This window comes from Typha angustifolia, chromosome 14 (genome assembly GCF_048772165.1).
Source record: "Typha angustifolia cultivar Huaian chromosome 14, ASM4877216v1, whole genome shotgun sequence".
NCBI lineage: Eukaryota > Viridiplantae > Streptophyta > Magnoliopsida > Poales > Typhaceae > Typha > Typha angustifolia.
This window is the reverse complement of record NC_133252.1, coordinates 2,258,899-2,283,133: the sequence shown is the minus strand read 5'-3', so window position 1 is coordinate 2,283,133 and position 24,235 is coordinate 2,258,899. Positions and strand designations below refer to the sequence as shown.

Genomic DNA, 24,235 nt, shown 5'->3' with positions numbered 1-24,235 from the left:
TATTACTTGGAGCTCACGCCTCTCTCCTTTCACTGTCATGTTGTAGACTAAGCTTCATTAAGACATCAAACTTTTCTCTTAGCTGTCTGAATCTGTCTAACTAGTGGGGTGGGTCTAGGATTCCTTTTAATAGTGAACATTGTGAAGATGAGTATAGCCCAAAGCTGGCTGAGGTGGAAATCAAAGTGAATTGATGCTGCTCTCTTTTTTTTTTCCTCTGACAGAAAAGCTAGTGCTAGTGCTGCTCTTTAACCAGAGTACTATATACATTTAGTCTTTAGCGAATAAAAAGTATAATTTCCTTCTACTTTATGTTCAATCAAGTAAGTGGAACTATGAGTGGGATATGTTAGCTGAAAAGCTTAAACAAAATTTTGCATATTTTTGGTTCAGAGAAGCAGAAATATTCATTTTCCCAGTACATTGTGGGAGAATTGGTATGCTTAATGAATTTATACTGCAATTTTGTGAAGCATCCTTTTTGTAATTCCATTCTTTCTTATTTCCTAGAAGCCCATTAGGCTGTTTGTTATCTCTGTTATACTACATCTTATAATTGAGTCATAGTGGAAGAGCAATAATACTTACATCTCATCTACTCAACTAAATATTTGATGTTTTCATTTGGACAGTAAACATTGAATCACTTTTGAAGTTGGTAATATATTGCCTTACAATATCAGATCTCTCTCTCAAAACTGGAGAGAAGAATTTCTCACATATTCTCTCTAATTAAGTCCAGCATATCAGTCTCTAAAACATTTTTCCACCTCTCTTCATCAGTTTCAAACCTGAGAAGACCTCCAACCGTCCTCGCCGCCAAAGGCAATCCTCTACATTTCATCACGATCTTCTTCCCGATATCTACCAAATTTGGATGCTCATTCATATCTTGCCCTTCGAATGCGTATCGAGAAAATAGCGACCAACAATCAGTATGAGATAATAAACTGACTCTATAAGCAGGTATTGTCTGCATAATCTTCGCAACTTGTTCACTTTGAGTAGTTACAAGAATTGTAGTAATCTCTGCACTCTTCAAATTGCTCTTCAGGCATTCCCAAAGCCTCTCTTCCTCATTCCATACATCATCTAGCACAAGCAAGAGCCTCTTTCCCTTCACTACTTCCTCCAATATTTGTTGAACTGCAATCATTTCGCTGAACAGACAAGGCATTCCAGTAACAGATTCGATGATTGCTTTGAGAATCATCGAAAGATCAGAAGTTTGAGATATGTAGACCCATCCCTTAGCTGTGAAATGCATACAAATCATTGAGTCATTGTAAACAAGTTGAGCAAGAGTAGTCTTACCTATGCCTGCCATGCCAAGTATAGGGATGACACAAACATTACTCTTCCTGTAATCAAATGACTGTAACATTTGTATCACCATCATCTTATCGTTCTCCCGGCCGTAGATGAACGATTTGTCGATCTGAAAGCCGGAAAGTTGTTGCGTTGAATCATTAATCAACTTTCTACCATTATTTTTTGTCAAGCAAATTGCAGTCCATTCAGTTTCCATCTCATCCAGTCTCCTCTCGATCTCCTCTAGCTTTTGAGACAAACAATCTGAAATTGGAACTTTGACATAGGGACCATCTTCTACTCTCTTCCTCTTGTTAGCAGATCCTACTTGAGATTCTTGGTAAGACTCCCAAACCGCCACTGTGTTCTCTGTGGCATAAGCTAAATGTTGGAGCTCAGCTAGCCAAAGTTTTACAGAAGCATCTCCTATCTCATCCTCCGAGGCCTTGACACTCTTTTGCATATGTCCCAGTTTTGTCTTCAGCTTTTCTATTTCCTGGCAAGGGAATTGATCTGATGAAGATGACAAAGATGGGTGCTGGGGATGAGATGCCAACCCGTCAATGGTTCTCAGAATGAAAGAAATCAGAGTTGAAGCTGCCATGGAACTCTCCTTTCTCTTCCAATTGGAAAGATGGCTTGTTTAGAAGATGCACCTCGGAAGTGATATTCTAATATTTTTGCCACTTCTTCCAAAGAATTGAAGAATTGGATATTTCTTTCAATTTCAATAGGTGATCTCTCCAAGAGTTTAAAACAAGAGGAGACTTTTTAAGGGACCCGAGTGGCCATCCATGTTTGAACACTATTTTCTAAGATTTAAGCATTGAAGTCAATTTAATTGTTCTTTTTTTATTTCATGTTTGATAGAAGCCCATAGATAGTTTGTTCAGAAAGTAGGGGTTACTTATTCTATCTTGAATGGCTTGACTGGCTAAATTATGAACGGCGATAATTCGCTCAATTGTAACTAGTGTTGAAGGGCGTAGAGATATTAATGCGTTATTTTAGTTTCAGTGTTTGCTAATATATATATATATATATATATATATATATATATATATATATATATATATATATATATATATAGTCATTCATGTTCATCAAGATGGCATTTGAAACAGCTGTGGACAAGGTCATGAATCTTACCTGGAGCTCATTCATATCTACATGTTGTAGACTAAGCATCATCAAGTCATCAAACTTTTCTATTAGCTGAGAGAATCTGTCTCACTATTGGGGTGGGTGTAGGATTTCTTTAATACTAAACATTGTGAAGATGAGGATAACCCAAAGGTGGGTGAGGTGAAATCAAAGAGAATTGATGCTGCTTTCTTCTTTCTTTCTTCTTTCTTTCTTTCTTTCTTTCTTTCTTTTTTCTCCTTGAGATATATATAGCTAGTGCTGCATTTTTACTACTTTCTTTCTTTCTTTCTTTTTTCTCCTTGAGATATATATAGCTAGTGCTGCATTTTTTCTACAGTACTAGAAACATTTAGCATTGAGCGAATAGGAAGTATTATTTGCCTTCTATTTTATGTTGAATCAAGTAAGTGGAACTCTCAGAAGATGTACCTCAGAAGTAATATTCTAACATATTCTTTGCCACTTCTTTCAAAGAGTTTGAAGGATTAGCCGTTTCACTTTAGAAATATTTTATTTTTTATTTTTTACAATACAACTTATTATTCTAAAATGATAGCTAAATATTATTTCTTTACTTTATATTACATCAAAAATGATAATAATTATTTTATTTTAAAATATAAATTAGCATAGGAATATTTATTGTTAGAATAATAGCCTTATTTTAAGAATAACAAATAGAAGTGTGGAATACCTCTTAATAATATTTTAAAGAATGCAAAGGCAAATATGATATTCTGAAAGTTTCCGGTGGCAATTATCTCTCTTCCTTATGTTAGACGAAATTTCTTTTGTCAAGAGGGTAACACGATCGAACAAGTTCATTATCCAAATCAATCATATTCAATAAACAAATTGCCAAGTTGGTACTTGTCAATGTCCATGTACAGTTTGTCAGGCCTAAGCTTCTTCATCAAGTTGACTCTGTATCTCTTGTAGCCAATTCCAGGTCTGATTTCTTTTGGTGTCTGCATTGGAAGAAGGAAGGAGGAGAGACTGCAATGGCTAGTGCAATCTTATGTTCTACGATGAGATGGATGATCAACACATTGGCTTCTGCCACCACCGACGGACATCATGGTGCTCAAGAGGATCTATCGAAGCTCCAGAGAACTCTTTTAAGGATTCAAGCAGTTCTAAGCGACGCAGAGGAGAGGGAGATAAGAGAGGTAGGAGTGAAGCAATGGCTTGGTGAACTTAGAGCCTTAGCTTACGATGCTGAGGACATCCTGCACGAGTATGGCTATGAATATTTCCAAGCCAAAGCCAAAGCCGAAGCCGAAGCTGAAGCAAGGAGCCTTCCTTTGCCTACCAGCGGCAAGCGCAAGCTCGAAGAGGTGAACGACATGAAGACTGCAACATCTGCTGCTATTCCTTATCAAATAGTTGTCACAGGAAGCATGGTGCGTAGAATCAAGGAGATCAACACAAGATTTTATGAGATTGCGGAGACACGAGAGGTTCTAAGCTTGCGAGAGGATGATGGCAAGAGGAAGCCGAATGCAACAGTTCGTCCACCACCAACAACACCCATAGATGAATCATGTGTGTATGGAAGAGAGAAGGATAAGATGGAAATAGTTGAGATGTTAACCTCTGGAGATGATCTTTTCTCAGTTCTTCCCATCTTTGGCTTAGGTGGGGTGGGTAAAACAACCCTTGTTCGACTAGTCTACAATGACCCAGTTGTTACCAAGAACTTCAAATTAAAGGTATGGATCTGCGTTTCAATAGATTTCAATGTTGTGAAACTATTGAGAGCAATCATACAGTCCATCAAGAAAGAACCGTGTCACCTCACAGAGCTCAGTGCGCTTCAGTCTGCTCTGAAGAAGGAATTGGAGGAACAGACACTTCTGCTTGTGTTAGACGATGTCTGGAACGAAAAAATTAGCCTCTGGGATAGCGTAAGAGTAGCCTTGATTGGTGCCAAGCGTAGTAGAGTCATTGTTACCACTCGCAATGAGACGGTAGCAAAAAAGATGCAGACGGTAACCGCACGACGCCTTAGTGGTTTACAAGAAAACGAAGGGAGGCTGTTGTTTGAACGATATGCTTTTGATGGTCTGGACACCACTGCTCACAAAAACTTGGTAGAAATTGGTAAGAAGATAGTCAAGAAGTGCAATGGCTTGCCACTTGCTTTGAGGATCCTGGGAAGCCTTCTTCGTTCTGAAGAAAATATGGAGAGGTGGGAGGATATCTTGGAGAGTGATGTGTGGGAGTTACATGAAGAAGAAGATTCTATTTTACCAGTATTGAGACTGAGCTACGACTGGATGCCCACACATCTTAAACCTTGCTTTCTGTACTGTTCTTTGTTCCCCAAGAATTACTTGTTCAAGAAGGATGAGTTAGCCAGCCTATGGATGGCTCAGGGATTGATTGAATGCAAGGGAAGCAGGAGACCTGAAGATATAGGCAGGCAGCACTTTGATGACTTGGTAAGAAGATCATACTTCCAATTCCAACAATTTGACGCGGATGAGTTGCCTTTGATCCAGTTAAACTTCCAGACTTCAGAGACGAGTTGTGATACTTTCCTGAAGTCATCATACTTCATATTTGCAGAGAGCAAAGAGAGCCATATATTTCTAATGCATGATCTGATCCTTGATCTAGCACGATCTATTGCAGGGAAAGAGTACTGTGTAATACAGAATGAGAAAGTAAATGATGACATACTAAAGGAAGCACGCCATCTATCCTTCATTCCAAATGACTCCAAGGATGACATTGTAGTGCAGTCTTATGGCAAGAGCAGAGCAGCTCGAACATTATTGTTTGTAAATAAGAAGGTAAATACATTAACTGGAGATGGTCTGGGAGATGAAGCACTTTTACCTCTTAAGATGCCACCAGATGTATTTATGAAGTTGAGATATTTGAGAGTAATTGATCTGAGCTACACCAATATACAAACGCTTCCAGACTCAATATGCCACTTGAAGCACCTATGTTACCTTGATCTCAAGGGCAGTAAAATCAAAAGCTTGCCCGAGTCCATATGTAGCCTCTACTATCTACAGACACTGGATCTGAACTATTGTACAAGCCTGCAAGAGCTACCCAAGGATTTTTCGAAACTTTTTAATCTGCGTCATTTGAAACTTCCTATGAAAAATTTTGTTTCTGCTGTAAGCTTGCCATCAGGGATTGGCACTTTAACTAGCCTTCAAACACTTTCAGCATTTAAGGTGGGAGGCAACGATATGCATTGCAGAATTAGCGAGCTGAAGCAGTTGCAGGGCATCAGAGGACATCTTGGCATTTCAGGGCTTCAGAATGTGACTAGTGGAAAGGAGGCTAGGGAGGCTAATTTGATCAATAAGGATCACCTAAAAACACTGGCTCTAGATTGGAGCTCTCCAGATCATGTCCTTCAGCGTAGTTTGCAGACTTCAAGCTCTACTGATCAACATGATGATGCAGACAAACCTACTGTTCCCGAGTTCATCGCGAATGGTGTTCTTGAAAGTCTCCAACCTCATAGTGGTCTCACACAACTTATTGTGCTTAATTATTCTGGTACGACATTTTCTAGTTGGATGGGAAATCCTTCCTTTGACAAACTGGCTTCCATTACACTCTTTAAGTGCCATAAATGTGAGTTCCTCCCACCTTTAGGCCAATTGCCATGTCTCAAAACCCTCTTGATAGGAAGCATGCACAGGGTAAAGCACACAGGCACTGAGTTTTCAGGCCAGAGTGCAATAGCATTTAGAGCGCTGGAGAGGTTGGAGTTTGAATCTTTGAATGAATGGCAGAAGTGGGATGATACGAACAATGGTGACTTCCCTAACCTTCGAATGCTTGTCATCAAGAACTGCTCAAAGCTACAAGGACTGCCCAAGCTTAATTCCTTACTGGAAGAACAGCAGTTGCAGAACCCCGAGGGACTGAAAAGTTTAAGTCTGCAAGGTGAGTGGACTGACGAGCTCTGGTCGGATATTCTAAAGCTCAAAGGTCTTCAGATGTTGGGTGTTTATTGGTCTGATAACCTACAAATCCTTCGACTAGAAGGAAACTTAAATAAGCTAAAACAATTGGAGATCAACCAGTGTCCAAACCTTGCTTCAACTGTGGGCTTGCACAAACTCATCTCACTTGAATTCTTGGAACTGGACAGCTTGCCCGAGTTCCAGTTCACACCAGGTGATCAGCTTCCACCAACACTTCAGATCTTGGACATTGAGAGTTGTGATAGCCTGACATCACTTCCCCTACACCAGCATCTATCTGATCTTAGGGATATTTCTCTTAAAGGCTGCCCACGGCTTGCAACTCTTGAGGGCCTGCAGAAAATTGAGTTGCTTGAAAGCTTGAAGATAATAGATTGCCATGAGTTCTCATTCTCATCCAATGAGTTATTGCCACCGGCTCTTCAGTTCTTGGAAATTTCCAGCTGTGACAAAATGTTTTCCTTAATTCTGCATGAAAATCTATCAGCACTCAAGGAACTGAAGATTGAGGAATGCGAGCAACTTACGGCGGTGCAAGGACTTGGCAATGTGACCTCCCTTGAGCATTTGAAGATAAGCTTCTGCCCTGCCTTAAGCTTTTCATCTCATGAACAGCTACCTTCCTCGAAAGTTGATGTGGTTATAGTGAACTGCCCAGGACTAACGGATTGGTGTCAGTGGCATGGCATCCAACAAACAGTTAAGGTAAACATTCTTTCAATTTCTGAATGTTTGAATCACACAGAGTAAAAGTAGTTCATTTCTTATCTGTAGAGATACCCTCCTTGTAGTTGAATCTGTCTTCTTCTAGCGTTGCCACTCTCTCTCTCTCCCCCTCACTTCTCTAACTACAATCTACTGCACGATATGATACTGTACTTTGTATGCCATATTAAATTTCTTTAGGTTCTTTCCTCTGTAGGATGACAACAGCGATGATGAAGGGTGGGACGAAGAAGACCTTGACAAGAATGAAGAAGACCTTGACAAGAACGAAGAAGAATGGGATTGCGATGAGGACGAAGATGATGAAAACGAAAACTAGAATGAGCAAGAGAGAGATCATGAAATATATCAAAGGGCACCATAAGACATGTATATATGCAAAATTATTCAACTATGTGAAGTTATACTTCCCCAGTCTCTCAATTAAAATTTAATCTCCAAGTGCTCCATCTTAGGATCTATGCTGCTCCATATTTGCAATTCTCTTGTTTCTTTCTTCCTTTCTCTGCTGGGTAATTTGTTTGATACGTCTTAGCAAGAGAAAGCCAGAGAGGATTTGAAGTGTGATCTTACTTGCATATTTCATCATTGCATAATACAATCGAAGCACAAACAAGCAAGAGAATTGAAATTCCTAAATCGATTGAAATAAAACTTCCATATGAAGTCAGAAAAACAAACAAGCAAACATTTTGTTTGGATGAAAATACCAAATATGTAAAAAAAAAAAACAGCCATTTTGGTAACATATCATCTACTGAATTAAATGGGAGCGAAACAGGATAATATACGCTACAGGAATTGCCAATCCCTACCTTGAAAGATTGGTCAACAATTGGATGTCGCTCATACAAATTCTGGAAGACAACAGAGAGGCACAAGAGTGCTAATAAAGATGAGGCAAAATCTACGTACCAACAAATTTCTTCAGAGCAAATACATCAAACTAAAGGAGCGTCCTCAGACCGTCGAAAATAAGAAGAAATCGTCAGGCGAACCAAATGCCCATCAAACAGCAGAGAAGAAAGAAGGACTTCGAACAGATTAATAGAAAGCGGATACAAATGGAAATTGATGGGGTTCGGCCATTTGGGCAAGACCCAACTGGAAACAATTAATGCTCGATTTGGGCCTAAATCCTGAGCCCAAAGTCAACCCAACACTATTCAGGTCCTTCTTACTCTCGTCTGTAAGTTTGCATGCCAATTGGTTGAGATCTCCTTATGGTCTTAAACTGGAAATTAAAGAAGTAGCTGAGATTTACCTCTAACGTTGGATAGCTGAGATTAAAGAAGTCTCTTTTGAATAAGAAAAAGAATCGGCTGTCTCATATCTTATTCAGAGGTGCGAGTAAACATTATTTGATATTTAGGAGCTACCTGATTAACAATATATAATTCAGATAATATTGCAAAGTCTACATGATTCTGAACAAAATCCATTACTCACTCTTGAGAACAGGAATTCTTTCCTTTTCATTTATGCATTACGTAGTGGATGAATTCCTGCTGTGCAGTTTGCAAATGATGCATTATCTGATGAATTGTTAAACCCCACAGCATTAGAGAAATTTACAGGACCAAAATATGCAGTAGCTAAATCCGAATAGTATTTATGGTTTACAATCATCGAAAAAGATAAAAAAAAAATAATAGATTACACATGAATGAAAGAAATGTCTTGATTTCCATCGAGTAATTAGTCAACTTTCGGCGAAAAACTATGTGACCAATAGGAAACATTCACTGGGGATGCCAATCAAGATGTATATTAAGAGATCATTAGTGCGGTGAGAGTGATTTTAAGTGAAATTTGTCTCTAGAATTTAAATGAAGATTTGGGTTTTTTCTTTCTTCGTCTTGGTGAGAGAGGTTTCCGCGTTAAGTGGTTGTGTTTATTGTATTTTATTTTTCCTATTATTAGTATTTCATATTTTAATCGTAGATTTTTACTCATCTGACTTGAGTTCGAGTTCGGTCTTCATAATTAGAGTAGTATTTGATTTTTCATCTTCCACTTAGTTTCGATTTCAAATTTGATTTTTCTAAATCTAGTAAAACTCAGTTTTATATCGGATTTGGTCTACTTTGTAACTTTGACTTTTGATGTAATATTTTACTTTTCTTTCCTCTAAACCTAGTCAAACTCAAAATCCTATCTTCCCCCCAAATTTCATAGTATGATCAAAATCTGTGCCCTCTCATCCAAATTTTCAAGGCTTTTGGCAAATAACTTGATTCTTCATGTATCCAAGATGCTGATGATAAATAATTAAATACTACAAAATCTCTTTCCACAGATCTTGTTATATCAAAATCCTATGACATCTGGATCCATCCCTGTTTACTGAAGCGTGCACAAACTCTAGGATCTTCTGGCCTTTCAGATAGCAGCTGTTCAGTTAACTTCCTCCCTACCATAGACCATATTAGAATCTTCACCAGAGTCACAAGCTAGTTATGTTGCACTCCCCAACCCACTTTTCCTAGCAACCTCTTTCAATTGGACTGCATCCTTAAGCTGGTAAAGTGTGACAAATCTATCTCTTACTGTCTCAATTCTACATTCTAGAGAAGTGATTGAGCTGCATACCTCTTCTTGATGACTTAAGAATGTCACTTGTGATTGAGCAGTGACATCCTGATTGTAATGCTCAGGCTCTCATCTCTGTATGCCTCTCTTCAACATTGACAAGTATGGCTTCAATCTTTGGCAGCAAAGCGTTCAACTTGTCTGCATCTTCCTTGATACTTCTGCATGGATCAAGTAGAGGTGTTGACAAAATGTTCATTGTCCAAGTTACACCTGTTTGGAAAATCAAGACAAGCAAGTGGGCACTAACTGGTCAATAGATTGGCGCCCAAGTTTCTACCGAGGCCAACTAAATAATCATTCCCAGAGAGCCCGAAAAGACAAAATTGCAAAAAGAGTTGAAAGAAAATTTGCATTTAGTATGTGTCAGAAGACCAATCCTGTATGATTAACAGCCTCTCTTCAGTGATACGGTAAAAATAAGAAGATAAGCTAGAACCAATCTCTAACTTGTAAGATCGATCAATAGTTGGATGCTGCTCATACAAATTCCCCAAGAAAAATGAGCGCTGATCAAGATAAGAAGAGCTAGACGCACCAACAAAATTCTTCAGAGTAAATACAACAAACACTAAAGGTGCATCCTTGGATCGTCGAGAATAAAGAAGAAGAAATCGTTTGCGAAAACGAATGGCGATCAAATGGCAAAGCAGTTTGGACAGATTAATGGAAGCGGAGAGTAAGGAGAAATGGAAATTGAGGGGTTCTGGAGATTTTAAACACTCTCTTTTCATAATTTATCAAGCCAAACTATACACAGATATAATCATCTAACCCAACTACTATGTCAACTTAGCCATAGAAATACACTAACCCTCTCATGGGATGAAGGATCCAAACCTTTTCTTTTTAATAAAACTATCAAAGGTCTTAAAGCGATAAAGAATGCTCGTACTCTTTTGTTCCCTTCACATGTGTAAATGGGATTATTCTGATTGACATGAACAATAATCTAGAACATATACGGAACGTTGCTAACCTTCCATAGTTTTTACTCTCTAAAGACAGTCAAAGAAGGAACCACTGCTTTAATAAAAACAGAGAAAATATAAGCCAAAGTTGACTTGGCTTCATTAATTGATAGGAATTACTCTGTTAAAAGTCAAATGGAAGTATGTAGCAACATATACAATGAGGAAAATAATTTAAAAGATGGTAAATATACACATTCCAACGCGGAGTCCTCTTAGAATCAACATGACCTGTTAATGGTTTATCCCATTCACATTAATGTTTTGGCGAAAAGGTTCGTAAGAATCTATATTATCTTGCGTTAAATCCCATACTCGGCAAATGTCAATTCCAATGATTGAACCGTTGAGCGTCAAAGTCCTCGCGGTCGCTATTGATTATTATTAGTGGCTACGTCATGCATATGTCAGCGGATGGTCTGCAGATCCCGAGTGCAGGAATGTCCTGCAGCTACCGGCTTGCCACGTACTAAATTGCCTCGTTCCCGTAACCGGGCTGCAGACGATCCGGTCTCATATGACATGATGGTACATGCTGGTCAAGACCCGCTTCATTTCGTCAATGGTTTGATAACAACCCGAGGAAACTAGGCTGTCGCTATTCCTGTTCTTATTCTTATTCCTATCCCTATTCCTGTCCATATACGTATATTTTGATTGTCACATCAATAAAAGAGTCATATCTACTCTTCCATTAAACCCCATAACCTTTAGAACCTCCGGAAAGTATTAGTCTTTTGCAAGTCTCTCCTTTCTTTTACTTTTTAAAACCTTATTAAAAAACGCCATGCCTGTACTCATTATTAAACCCTACTATTTTAGCTTTTATTACCTTAAAAAAAAACTATAATTATGAATTCTTTTATGTCATTTAATAGCGCTCGTAAATTAGACACAGGCCGGATAAATTATCAGCTCTGGTTTAATATAAAAATATCGATGGCCCGTCAAATTCACTATGTGAAAGTGTTATTGTTTTCTCTAATAGATAATTTTCTCAAGAGATATTTTAGATTTATCATGAAAATATTGAAATTAGCTCCAGGAATTTTCTTTTCGATAACAATTATGACAAAAAAAATTTTGTTCTATTTTGTGATCTCTAGGAATGATATTTGTATTATTTCGTAGTCGAAAGAGGGTATAAAATAAAGTTTATCGGAGTAAAATAATTTTGGTCAAAATAAATATGGGAAGAAAAAAAATCCATTGTGCAAATTAATTACCTCAATAGTTCCAAATGGGCAGGCTGCTGCTTTTGTGAATCATTCAATTTGGTCAAAGAAATGTGATATTTCTTTGAATTGTTTGCCTGGGGCCGGTTTTGGTAGACTTTGCTCTCAATTAACCGCTTTTTTATACACGAAGAGGTTGGATGAGTGTTTGACCAAGTCCTGCATTCAAATGATCTTTTCTGTTCGCTATCTTCTACCCACCTTCTCATATACTTTTTGAAATTAGATTTAATGGGTGTTCGGTGAATAGGTTGGTAGCAGCTAACAACTATCATGGGGAATTTTTGTGGGAGATCTTTGAAACATGAGAATGCTTCTTCTTCTTTGGGTTCAAGTAAGGAATGGCTCTTTTTTATGGTGATTAGAGTAAGGAAGTAGTAATTTCCTTGATTGGTTTTCTTTGTTTATGATCATGTAGAAGGATGAAGATCAAGTTCCTTCTTCTTTTTTTAAATTCTTTTTTGGATCTTTCTTCATCTTCTTTTTTTGCTTCAAAGGCTCTGATGGTTTCTCTTTTTCCAGTAAATTTTTTTTTTACCATCTATTAATACTAAGACATCTTGATCAATTGAATAGATTTTAACACTTCTCCAGTAGAATCTTCAGCTGCTAAGGATTCTCTGAAAAATGGCAATCAGAATTTCAGAGCTTCTTCTGATTCAAATTACAAAACTTTGTACTTCTTCCTGTACTGAAGTATAGGGTCCCTTTGTTTATTATTTAGTTTTCCACTTATCTAAGAGATTAGTGCTACTGCTAACAAAACCATTCATCATAGAGTCCCTTCTGATTTCTATTATGTTCAGAACTGTATATGCTGCTATTAATTTACCTACTCCTATGCTGAATTCATCTTTTCGATGATTTTTTAGTACCAGAAGAAGGTCTAATCTTCATGTAACCTTGCAGAATTTCAACCGGCTAGCAGTAGTATTACCTTTTCGACGGATTCAAGCAGGGCAACTACTACTAGTCTGTCTGGTTCTCTTCGATCATTTAAAAGTGAAGCCCCACCTCCTGTCAATCTGAAGAGCTTCAGTTTGACAGATCTCAGGTCATCTACCAAGAATTTTGGTTCGAATTCGTATCTCGGTGAAGGAGGATTTGGATGTGTTTACAAAGGTTGGATTGATGAGAACACCTTCGCCCCTACAAAACCAGGATCTGGAGTTGTCGTCGCAATTAAGAAACTCAAACGCGAAAGCTTTCAAGGACACAAGGAATGGCTGGTATTTTTCTATTCTCGTATCTGGTGATTACAACAGGCCTCTTGGATTTCATTTATGATCTCCACCTTCATCATGGTACATGCAGGCTGAGGTGACTTATTTGGGTCAGCTTCGCCATGAAAATCTAGTAAAGCTTGTGGGATATTGCTCAGAGTCTGATAACAAACTTCTTGTGTATGAGTACATGCCAAGAGGCAGCTTGGAGAACCACTTATTCAGAAGTATATTGTTATTCAAACCTCTCTCCCTATCCATGTCATGATTACATACGAGTAAAAAGAATTATGTAAACAAAAGGCCTTTCTACTGGAGTGCATTGCTTTTCTGAAAGTCGTAGATTTGCTTTACTAGAGATACTTTCACATTGTTTTCTTTGAGTAGTGTCTATCTTCAAACCTTCATGGACATTGAATACATCAAGTACAAGGGAAAAGATTCTGATTAGAGTATTATTTTCTACTTACAGGAGGATTACAGCGCATTTCTTGGCCTATGCGAGTCAGCATCGCCGTCGATGTTGCTCGAGGAATATCATACTTGCATAGCTTGGAGACTCAAGTAATCTTCCGCGATTTGAAGTCCTCCAACGTTCTCCTTGACTCGGTATGGCCTTACTAATGCAGCATAGTGGATGATTGGCTCGTTCAAAAATATTTTTAACTGCCCTTGTGAAATTGACATGGAAACTGTTTGCAGGATTTCAGGGCAAAACTCTCAGATTTTGGCCTGGCAAGAAATGGTCCGACTGATGACAAATCGCATGTTTCAACTCGAGTTGTTGGAACTCGCGGTTACGCAGCTCCAGAGTACATTGCCACAGGTTATAACATACATAGATCTCTCTGCAATTCTGACTTACAACATCCTTCTACTTGTCTGAACATTACTTCGGAGAAATCTATTACACCTGAAGCATTCAGTTGTTTCCTTTAGTGATGCAATCTTATTAGGCTAGTTAGTGTCCATTGAGATCAGCTCTTCTACTTGGTCCTGAAGTAACTAGAACAACACAGAAGAGGGAATAAAGGCTTTATATTCTCATCAATCGAGTTTTAACCAAAATTCCACAATTATAGATCGTTTTCATGTTCTACTTCTCACAGTCTAACCTTCATCTGCCAGGTCACTTGTCCGTGAAAAGTGATATATACAGCTTCGGAGTTGTGTTGTTAGAGCTACTATCTGGACGGCGAGCGCTGGATGAAGAAAGAGGATCGGCACAGACAGTTGTAGAATGGGCTAAGCCGTTGTTACATGAGAAGCGCAAGATTTTTCGGATTATGGACACGAGGCTCGAAGGACAGTACTCGAAGAAAGAAGCACAGTCAATCGCTTTTCTTGCTTTGCAGTGCTTGCATGCAGATCCCAAGAACAGACCAAGCATGACAGAGGTTCTATCATCACTCGAACAACTCCAGCAATCTAAGGACACGACATTGCCAAGAAGAGTACATTCCAGGAAATAGAAATGTTTCAGAGGTTTTACTGAAGTCATACCTTAGATTGTTTCAGCAGTTTAATGAAAGCAAGTACAGTATTACACAATAGTACATAGAATGTACAGCATCTGGGCTCCTGAGCTACTGTCACCTTTTGTAGACCAGAAACTTTCAACATTTTTTTTTTCCCTAAACCTTTGAAGAGTATCCTCAACCCAGCGAAATGACCATCAAATTACTTCTTTCCAATCCATCACTTTTCTAAAGAACAAAACTTGAAGTCAAACATCGACATAAAATTCTTGTTGAAAGTAAACATAGAATCATCGGGAGGTTTGAAATTTACATCCCAACAAGCAGAAGGCATGTCTAAATTAACAACGCCTGTTAGGTTGTGCTGTAAGGTGATGGCTGTGGTTCTATAAACATTCCAGTGAAAAATCAACTCAGAAGCAAATTTCTGTAATACAATTTACCGACTGAAATTACTTGATTTTCATTCATCACATAACAAAAGGGACTGGTAACAATTTTCATATTGGTCCACAAGTGAAAAAATTTGTACATGTATTCAGCTCAACCCTTGGAGGGCAAGTAAAAGACGATAAACTGATGTAATTCTGATAAGCATCCAACTGACCTAAGTTTCAATTGTAAATCTCACTTTGCATATTTTCTTGTTATCCCTCGTTGCAAGTGCATCAGGGCTTTTAAGGCATGACTTTAGATCTGATGGTGAATGTCCATGAACCGGCACAGATAACTCAGGAGTGCTGACACTATATGCACTATTCTTATTCTTCTTCTGAAGTACATCAAGGCCTTCAGAAGATGGATTTCTCTCTAACAATGAACTCCCCTCTTTGCATAAGGATTCATGATTATGACATCTTGCCCCCTTTCTGAAGTTCTCATGCTTATCAAACCAAAAACGAACATTTGCATGACCAAATACGTTCTTCATTTTTACATATTTATAAGCAGCGTCTGCGTCGGTCTGGTGAAAGAAAACCACCTGAGCAGCACCTGTGTAGAAAAAGAGCCTAGTTCTCGAACAGTCTAATGGTCCAAAAACAACAAATTTCTTCTCAAGTTCTTCTCTCGATGGCATCTTAAAATCTTTTGGAAACTTCATGTGCAATGTTTTAAAAGAATTGATGGATGTATCGACCAAAAAGGACCTTTGGTATCTGCAGATTGACTTAGATCTTTCCCTAATCAAGGGAGATGAATATAGTCCAGTCCAGTTGGGGTGACCAGAGACAATGGGCCAGTCATGCCTCTTCTTCTGATGCAAATTTTTCTTAGACGTAGGCTTGGGCAGAGTCAAGTTGTAAGAACCCTTCATGCTGTCATTTCTCCTCAATTTTCTCTGCAATAATGTTCTAGAAACAGTTAAATACTTGTTTGCAGACTGAGATTTAGCATCATTGTCAGCATTTTCTGGCAACAAATTCTTTCCTGATATATTATTTCCATTAATGATCTCCTCATAAGTACAATTCTCATAGCCAGTAAAGCTTATATATTTCATAAACAGTTTTGCATATGACTTGGCTTCTGCATAGGGGGCCAAGGATTTGTGCAACTTAAAGAAATTCTGAAACGCGCTACCACATATTCCTTTTTTAAGGGTGTTCAAAGGAGGAGATTTTGAGGTAGAAGTTAAACTGGAAATAGTACTTATGATGCCTCTTGGAGCAGTTTCATTCTGAAGAACAAGACTGACATTGGGACTAGATTGAGAACTAGACTGAGGCTCAATACACTCAACCGTTTTTTCCGCACATTGCATGTTGCTTTTAGGAGAGGACGTAGTTAATTGCCTTTCTGCAATAGGTGCAGTCTGCACCAAATAACTGTCAATCAAAGTCACAGGTGCTGAAGCAGAATCACCATTTTCATGCTCAGTGTGCATCGTTACAACACCCTCTTGCTTCAAGTATTCTGTTTCGATGCTACTGGCTGACCTGTCGTTGTAAGCTAGAACATGCCCTGAAGCAGAATGGGTAAGATCTAATTGATGTGCTAAATTTTCTTTTGAACTATTAGCATCACAATAGGGTGAATGGCATCCCAATTGCACATTTTTATAGGTTCCATCATCTGCAGACTGCTCAAAAAAGTTCTCGTTGTGTATTATATCAACATCCTCTTGCTCTATGGAGTTGGAAGTACATGATCTTTGAATTTCAAGATCTTCACTTAGATAAAAATTTTCCAATTTGGTTGCAATTTCTAGTTGATTATCCATCAGAGAGTTATATTCTTCATCAATATCAAGGAGATCAAAATCAGCTCTGTTTAGCAAACATATCTCCCTGCCCTCTGGCACTTGTTGCTCATTAGTCTCCCAATCCATTCCTAGATTGTTAAAAGAGATCTCTTCCTCTAAAGTTCTGATGACTTCACATATTATCTCTCCTCTATCTGATGAATCCGGCATCTGTTGCTCACCTGCTTTCCCATTTTAACTGAGAAATTAATATAACAAATAATTGCTCTGCAGCTTACTCAAGACCATAGTACATGAAGTTAACACTTTTGGGCCTTTAGAAATTATATATTACCAGATGCACTATTGGATGGAATACACCTCCAATGATGTAAACAAAGATGGCAATCTAGCATGCTCATAATAAAATTTACAAAGTAAAAAATGGAATACAGAAGGCCAGAACAAAAAGAAATTATGTTCATGCTTCTTGTTGTGTACAAGCTCTATTCCTGTATTGGTACTTAGCAATAAAATCACTTCACACAGTAAATTGGAAGACTTCACAGATATTAATATGTGAAACTTAACAGAAGCAATTTTTTTCTTCTTCTATTTATAAAGCTCCAAGCAATTGAGTGAGATGGATCAAGTTAAATGCAAGCAGTATGGCTTCAATTTGATCTTTTCATTACTAAGTATGCAAGGCCTACAAACAGAGACTATAATACATCTTGTCCTTGTTCTTATTTCTCTTGTTTAAATCCAAAAAAGATATTTCTCTAGATCTATCAATAATAGCTAATCAAATAGTTACTAGCTTGTAAAAAATGCAGTTACTAAGTGCAAAAGTGTAGACACATATAACTATGACCTTCTCATAGTAGTGAATTACCTTCAGACTCCTCACTGAGTAAGTCATCTTCAAGTCCCGTTGTTCCCTGGTACATCCAACCAGGACAAACAGACACAAATTGCCTAACTCCATTCAACCTCACTGTTGACTCTTCAAAAGAAGAAGCATCCACACCATCAACGTGTGAAGAAACAGCTACTCCATGAATAAATTCCAACAAAGTAGCTGAATCAAACCCACCATCTACTTCACTATACTGAACCACTTTGACATAACGCCTGAATGCATAAACTTGAGACGACATTCTAACCACCCTTGCAGCTTCTTCCTCGCCAACCCAAGCGGAAACTGCCAAATCACCAACAAATCCCAACACATCAATAGGATCAAAACCTTCTTTTACTTCAGAAATCTGGTCACTTGACATCCCACTCCCTTCCGCCGCCGAAGCTCCACAACTTAGACCTATCACCGTCCTCCGGCTTAGCTCCTCCAAAGCAAGACTAATCTCACCCGCCAATTTCACACACACCAACTTCGAAATCCGAGGATAATACTCCTCAAACCCACGGATTTCACGAAGACGAAACCAACGACTCTTCTCACACCCATAGAAGGACACCAAAGCGGACGAGTTCTTGATTCTTTGGATAAATCCGGGCCACCAAGAGTAGGCGAACGCCTTGGCCCAGACGAGATCAAGTTTCTTGAAATCCTTCTCGGGGAAGGTCTTCCTGCAGCGCTTGTTACTGGAACCCGACTCGCCGCTAGAGAAATCGCGACCCCTCTTCTTCTTGGGAACCCTAGAATCTTGATGCTTCTCGGGGAGGTCGAGTTGGTCATGGTGCACCGGAGGAGGAGGGGGCCGAAAGATCCGAGCGAGCGTTAGAGTGTCGTCGTCATCGTCGCCGTCGTCCGATTCTAGTGGTTTGGCGGATGTAGCGGTCTCGGAAGAAACCCTAGCTTCCGGGAAGAGAGCTCTTTGGACGAGCAAGGTCATGTCTCCCGCCATAGTAGAGATGGGTGATATTAAAAACCCCTTGATGTACGTATACAGGGGTTTAAGGGTTTCTTTTATTTTTTTCTTAAGAAGGGTTTAATATTTATTTTCATATATTTATACTCCTTAAAATTCGTTTATACACTTATACCCTTTGAAATTGTTTTCACTTTTTAAAGTATTTTTTAAATTAAGGATATTTTTATTCTTTTTAGTAGCGAATATAGATTTAACGTAAAAAATATATATTTTGAGGGGGATTTTTTTTGTAAAAAAACCTTTTAATAAATGTAGAGTTGAGTAGGAGAACGGATCAAAAATTATTCAATCGGTTAACATTTTAATCATCTTAATTCTTTTTAGAAGCATAGTATTTGACAGCAAAATGATCTAACCCAAGCTACCAAATACATATTCCACATACAAGCTAACAGTACGTGAAACCAAACACCAAACATATGTTCAACGAAAATAGATTATTATTATTATTATAGCATTTTTTTTCACTTTTAATTTTTCTAAAATAAAGGTATAATAATCTCGAGAGTGCTTACAATTGTTCAAATGTTGATAGGATTAGTTCAATGACAAATGCCAAGCAGAACATTTAGAGGCCGGCTACCATTTCCACTCTCCAACAAAGATTTTAGTAAGAAAAATTAATATATCTTAAACTGCCAGAGGTTCTCAGAATTTATTAATCTGAAGACATATAACAAGTTGTCACGACTCCAATCCTGTCCATATTATAGTCATAAATTAGCATCAAACGTGGAGGCACATAAGAGAGAATTTATTATTGGAGTTGGGTTTTTCTAAACCGTTTGTAAGCATAGAATTAGTTGCAAATGTGGCATGTGATTGGAAATATTAGTTTGGAATAATCCCAGCTCGAATCAATCTTTCACACGTTAGTTACAGTCGTTAACTTCCCGCGAAAAAACCGCAACGTGTATACGATTGCCGCTTCTCTCTCTCTCTCTCTCTCTCTCTCTCTCTCTAAACACCCCTAAGAAAAGACAAAGAGATCCTTTGGCTAAACTGAGACAAGATTTAGATAGAGATAGAAATGACGACATCTTACAGGGTAGCTTGTTCTGATCCCAAACAGAGGAAAGAAAAGAAAGAGAAAAATAAAATAAACAAGGGGGAGAGAGAGAGAGAGAGAGAGAAAGAGAAGAGAGAGACTTCTTTTGTTTTTGTTATATTATTCTATCTCTCTCTCTTTCTCTGACATCTCTCTTTCTAATGGTCTCAAATGATGCCATTAGTCAATAAAACAGTTGAAATTGGTTAATGATAGTTTGCTTTCAAGAACCCACATCTTAAAATTTGAACTGGGTTCTTTGTTTTCGCGTTTCCTTCTTTTCCTTGATCGTTTGGTGATTGAGAGGATATGGCAATGACGAAGCAGAAGAGATTGTACCAAGTTTGGAAAGGCAGCAATGTATGAGCTCTTACCTTTTTATGATTGATATGAAAACTTGATTTATTCTTGTCTGATTTATATCAATAGATGAGTTTATTGTGAGTTTTGATTCAGAATTTGGGTCCCAATTTTATGTGTTTCATCTCTTTTGGTACATCTCCACCTTCTATTAGCATAATTCTTGATGACTGGAATTTGGTTATAAATTTGTCGAGTTATGAAGGTAACGTTTTGGTTATGAATGCTTATAGGTAATAGTCGAGTTCTCTTTCCATCCCTTTTTTGAGGATGCCTTCTAATTATTTTGGTTATTTTCGATTGATGTTATCTTCATTAAATTTCTTCAAATTAAAACAGTTCAATTTTGCTGATACATTTTTACTGAACCTATTTATCTCCTGCTGAATAAATTATGCTTCTGGCTTGCAGTATCAGCAATCCATTAAATCAGAATACGTTCCAAATTAGCGACAAATTATATTTTTATGATCACCTTTGCTATTTCTTTTTATTCTTATTGCAGAGATTTTTGTGTGGTGGAAGACTTATATTTGGCCCAGATTTGGCTTCTCTTTTCCTATCTATAATTCTAATATCAGGTCCATCGATTGCTTTCTGCTGTCAAACAATTATAAAGATCCATAAGCGTGAAAGATCCAAGGACTGGGATGTCGACCACATTAGAATACTTGGTTATCCCATATTAGTCGTTACGGTCATCGTAACGGTAGCGGTATGTAAATGGTTCGATGCATCAGTTGCTATAATGATAACATCAACAAAATTTTATTTCCTTACATGTTAATGGATGGTACAGGATCTAGTCTTTCTTTTCTTGACATCAAGTCGGGATCCTGGGATAGTACCAAGGAATTCACGTCCACCAGAATTAGATGAGACATTCGATATAACCACTCCTTCCATGGAGTGGGTCAATGCAGCGAGCCCAAACTTAAAGTTGCCACGCACGAAGGATGTTCTTGTGAATGGTTTTACTGTAAAAGTAAAATACTGTGATACATGCATGCTCTATCGTCCACCACGAGCTTCTCATTGTTCAATCTGTAACAATTGTGTTCAGAAGTTCGATCACCACTGCCCCTGGGTTGATCAGTGCATTGGATTAGTAAGTCATGTCCACCTTTCTCATTTTAAGTTATTAACAGTTGTTCTTACTGTTCTAGTTTTCAGTTGTATATAAAGTTCAGACTTGTTTTCTTTCTGATTTTTTCTTGAAACTAAGTATCTCTAATTAAATTGTGCAGCGTAACTACCGATTCTTTTTCTTATTCATATCGACATCGACCTTTCTTTGCATATATGTCTTCACCTTTTCCTGGCTAAACATCATCTTGGAGAGAAACCATTATCACAACTCCTTGTGGAAGTCCATGACAAGCGAGGTCTTGTCGCTTGTGCTAATACTGTACACTTTCATAGCAGTATGGTTTGTTGGTGGTCTGACAGTTTTCCATCTCTACTTAATTAGCACAAATCAGGTAAATCTTCTTTGACTGTATTAAGTTTCAGTTCTAACATGATAATTTCAAACTTTCTGTTATCCTTTTTTTTTTCTCCTTTTTTAAGAAGTTAACATGTAGTCTCAGATATTAGACAGTATGTTCCTGCTTAATGTCCAAAAAAAAAAAAGATCAGGCATTTAATACTACTCGATGTATCAAGTCATTCATCTTTTATTTTAATCAGTAAAACAGTCCTGAAATAAAAATGATGCTTTAAAACCTGGGATGTGTATCTGGAGATCCAACATTCATTACTATGTGATTGATGAGAACCTCTAAAATTTTTATATTCTTGTTGTTAGAGTTTCAAATTTCACAGCCATATAGTGAATTTTTCTATCCGAATTTTTATCGTCTAACTTGATGACTGTGTATGATGTTGCTGCAGACAACTTACGAGAACTTCAGGTATCGCTATGATAAGAAGGAGAATCCATATAACAAGTCTATATTGAGCAACTTTAAGGCTGTGTTTTTCTCAAAAATTCCTCCTTCAATGAACAAATTCCGGTCATTTGCGTCGGAAGACAGCTCAGAAGTTATTACTGCAAGTAATGGAATTAGAATTCTAAATATGAAGGAAAAAATAGACTTGGAAATGGGCAATAAGCGTGACCGCAAGAACAATATGCCACTTCCTAACATACTGCAGGATTTGGATTACAGCGCAATCGAGAAAAATATAATGGTAAAGGAAAGGCATGGGATTCCTGGCTCAGATGAATTTACCTTTCCTGTCATTCCAGACTCTAACAATCAAGTAGAAAGTGAATCCAATCAGATCGACGCAAGAGCAGACTGTACTGATGCACTTGTAAGAAGTGATGAAGAAAGATTAAGCAGCACATCAGCTCATGAAGATAGCAATGTCTTGCAGAAATGAGGTAAAACAAAAAAAATTTGTTTCCTTTGTTTCAGTTTGAGGAACAAAACCATGAACTTATTATTTAGAAATAATGCAAGACATCCATATAAGCTCTTTAGAAGGATTATAAAGAAAGTCATTGTTATTTACTTGATAGAATTGAAAGAGAGAATTGGAAGTATTTGTATGGAAGATTAATGATTTTGTCATATAATTCTGCAGGGTTTACCTGACTGTTTCAGACATTCAGGTGAGAACAATCATTGCTATCTCTGAAGTGTCAATTTTATCAGTCCTTTCGAGGAGCGTATATTCTGATCTGCAGTTTTTAAAGCTTGTCAAGGTTGATCGTTAAATTCAACATTGTTTTGTAGATTGAGAATTGAACCCGAAAAGAAAACCATCCATTACTTTATACACTTCAAAATTCAAACCATGTGTGACAGGGCTACAAAAAGATTGCAGTAATGCAGAAAGAATCAAGTAGCCTGCTCCTCATTGCCGATATGTGAAATTGTAGGTGCAAATCTGAATGCTGAGTTTGTCTGCAAGTGTGACTGTCTTGATTTGTTTTCATATTGCTGTTTTATATATTCTTTGTAGATAATGTAAAGTTTCATCTGAACAACAGGAACAAAAATTTCACAAATGTAAGAGAGCTTTTGATCATTCATGAGTTTTCCTTATAATCGCGATATATTACTCTTAAATCTTCTTTTTCCTTCATACATTGTGATATAGTAGCAATCTCATAGTCTGGTAGAAATACAGTAACCTTGAACACAAGGAAAAGTAGATTGATTGAAAGAAAAGTAGGCAAGAAAGTGAAGCAATTTTGACACTTTATTCCTGTTTTTCCTTCATAATTTTTCTTTTATTTGTCGGAGTTGAATCTTTGAATTTTTTTTCTATTGCTTTCATTCTAACAGCAGAATAGAATCTAACAACTGTTGTTTCTCTAGCCTCGTTTGCTATTAGTAAAGAAAGAAAACCACTGATCTCTATAGAAATTAAGAACCCAATCTATGTAAAAATGTTAGTGTTTAAACAAACTAAAGTTTCAAACAAGTTCTACCGTTCATATAAGTATAAACTGTTGTTAATTCACTAATTACTCTACCGAGTCCAGGAAGCATATTTGAATTAAATAGGTAGAAGTTTTATATTTTAAACAACCGAGCACTGCTTAATACCATATTTATTTACCAACTATTCTAAAATTGAATTTTTGACTAGGCAAATGGAATAGAATTTCTACTGCTAGGCAGAAAGATATAAGCAAAACAAAAGGTTCCTAAAATGATAAAATTGCTAATTTGGAAAAATTAATACCATCAAATTTGACCAAAAATCATTAATCCTCTCCATAATTTCTATGTCAATACCAAGTTATGTCCTCTTATTTTTTTTTATTCCTTTGCACCGGCCCTAGCTTAGCTATAGGGTATGACCACAAATCCTCTTCCTCTCTTCCGAAGGGTTTTTGATCCTTCTTTTATGAAATCTATTGAATCGTGATACTTCTTCTTGAAATCTATTGAATATGATCCTTTGTTTGTGGAATTTGTTAAAGATTAAATATGTCTATCAATCCTCTGCTCCCTCTCCTCTCTGAGTTGCTAAAGGAGGGGATTGGTCTTCTCCTTTAGTATTTCTTTTAAGACAAATTTGCCTACAACACTCTGTCTCTTGACGAAATTATAGATTATACTATATATTTTCATTATTTACAAATT

The 24,235-nt window shown here is 37.5% G+C and overlaps 5 protein-coding genes and 1 long non-coding RNA gene across 9 annotated transcripts; 3 read left to right on the top strand and 3 right to left on the bottom strand.

Annotated features, from left to right (window-relative positions):
* The first annotated feature begins 112 nt into the window (after nt 1-112).
* On the top strand, nt 113-7,953 carry LOC140775576 (putative disease resistance protein RGA4). Its single transcript, XM_073118956.1, has 3 exons — nt 113-437; nt 3,397-7,124; nt 7,342-7,953. The coding sequence occupies exons 1-3, from the start codon at nt 347-349 to the stop codon at nt 7,462-7,464; spliced, it is 3,942 nt and encodes a 1,313-aa protein (XP_072975057.1). The 5' UTR covers nt 113-346; the 3' UTR covers nt 7,465-7,953.
* On the bottom strand, nt 468-2,043 carry LOC140775579 (putative disease resistance protein RGA3). Its single transcript, XM_073118959.1, has one exon. It carries the CDS (start codon nt 1,913-1,915, stop codon nt 716-718), a length of 1,200 nt encoding a protein of 399 aa, XP_072975060.1. The 5' UTR covers nt 1,916-2,043; the 3' UTR covers nt 468-715.
* Nucleotides 6,721-10,677, bottom strand: LOC140775584 (uncharacterized). Of its 4 annotated transcripts, XR_012106783.1 has the most exons (4): nt 9,988-10,677; nt 9,738-9,898; nt 6,947-7,079; nt 6,721-6,862 (listed from the first exon to the last, which is right to left on the bottom strand). It is a non-coding gene; the product is annotated as an uncharacterized lncRNA (long non-coding RNA). The 4 variants fall into 4 exon arrangements; XR_012106785.1 differs by having other exon boundaries at nt 6,947-7,069; nt 9,738-10,671; XR_012106782.1 differs by having other exon boundaries at nt 9,738-10,668.
* A 1,430-nt stretch (nt 10,678-12,107) lies between these two features.
* On the top strand, nt 12,108-14,729 carry LOC140775580 (probable serine/threonine-protein kinase PBL11). The gene is made up of 6 exons (XM_073118960.1): nt 12,108-12,277; nt 12,853-13,172; nt 13,258-13,393; nt 13,639-13,775; nt 13,869-13,992; nt 14,295-14,729. The coding sequence occupies exons 1-6, from the start codon at nt 12,217-12,219 to the stop codon at nt 14,636-14,638; spliced, it is 1,122 nt and encodes a 373-aa protein (XP_072975061.1). The 5' UTR covers nt 12,108-12,216; the 3' UTR covers nt 14,639-14,729.
* Nucleotides 14,730-14,870: 141 nt separating this feature from the next.
* Nucleotides 14,871-18,789, bottom strand: LOC140775577 (uncharacterized). Its single transcript, XM_073118957.1, has 2 exons — nt 17,722-18,789; nt 14,871-17,068 (listed from the first exon to the last, which is right to left on the bottom strand). Exons 1-2 carry the CDS (start codon nt 18,692-18,694, stop codon nt 15,252-15,254), a joined length of 2,790 nt encoding a protein of 929 aa, XP_072975058.1. The 5' UTR covers nt 18,695-18,789; the 3' UTR covers nt 14,871-15,251.
* A 1,289-nt stretch (nt 18,790-20,078) lies between these two features.
* LOC140776459 (probable protein S-acyltransferase 4) lies at nt 20,079-23,096 on the top strand. Its single transcript, XM_073120175.1, has 6 exons — nt 20,079-20,129; nt 20,635-20,844; nt 20,929-21,237; nt 21,377-21,610; nt 22,023-22,518; nt 22,722-23,096. The coding sequence occupies exons 1-5, from the start codon at nt 20,079-20,081 to the stop codon at nt 22,515-22,517; spliced, it is 1,299 nt and encodes a 432-aa protein (XP_072976276.1). The 3' UTR covers nt 22,518; nt 22,722-23,096.
* Nucleotides 23,097-24,235: the final 1,139 nt, after the last annotated feature.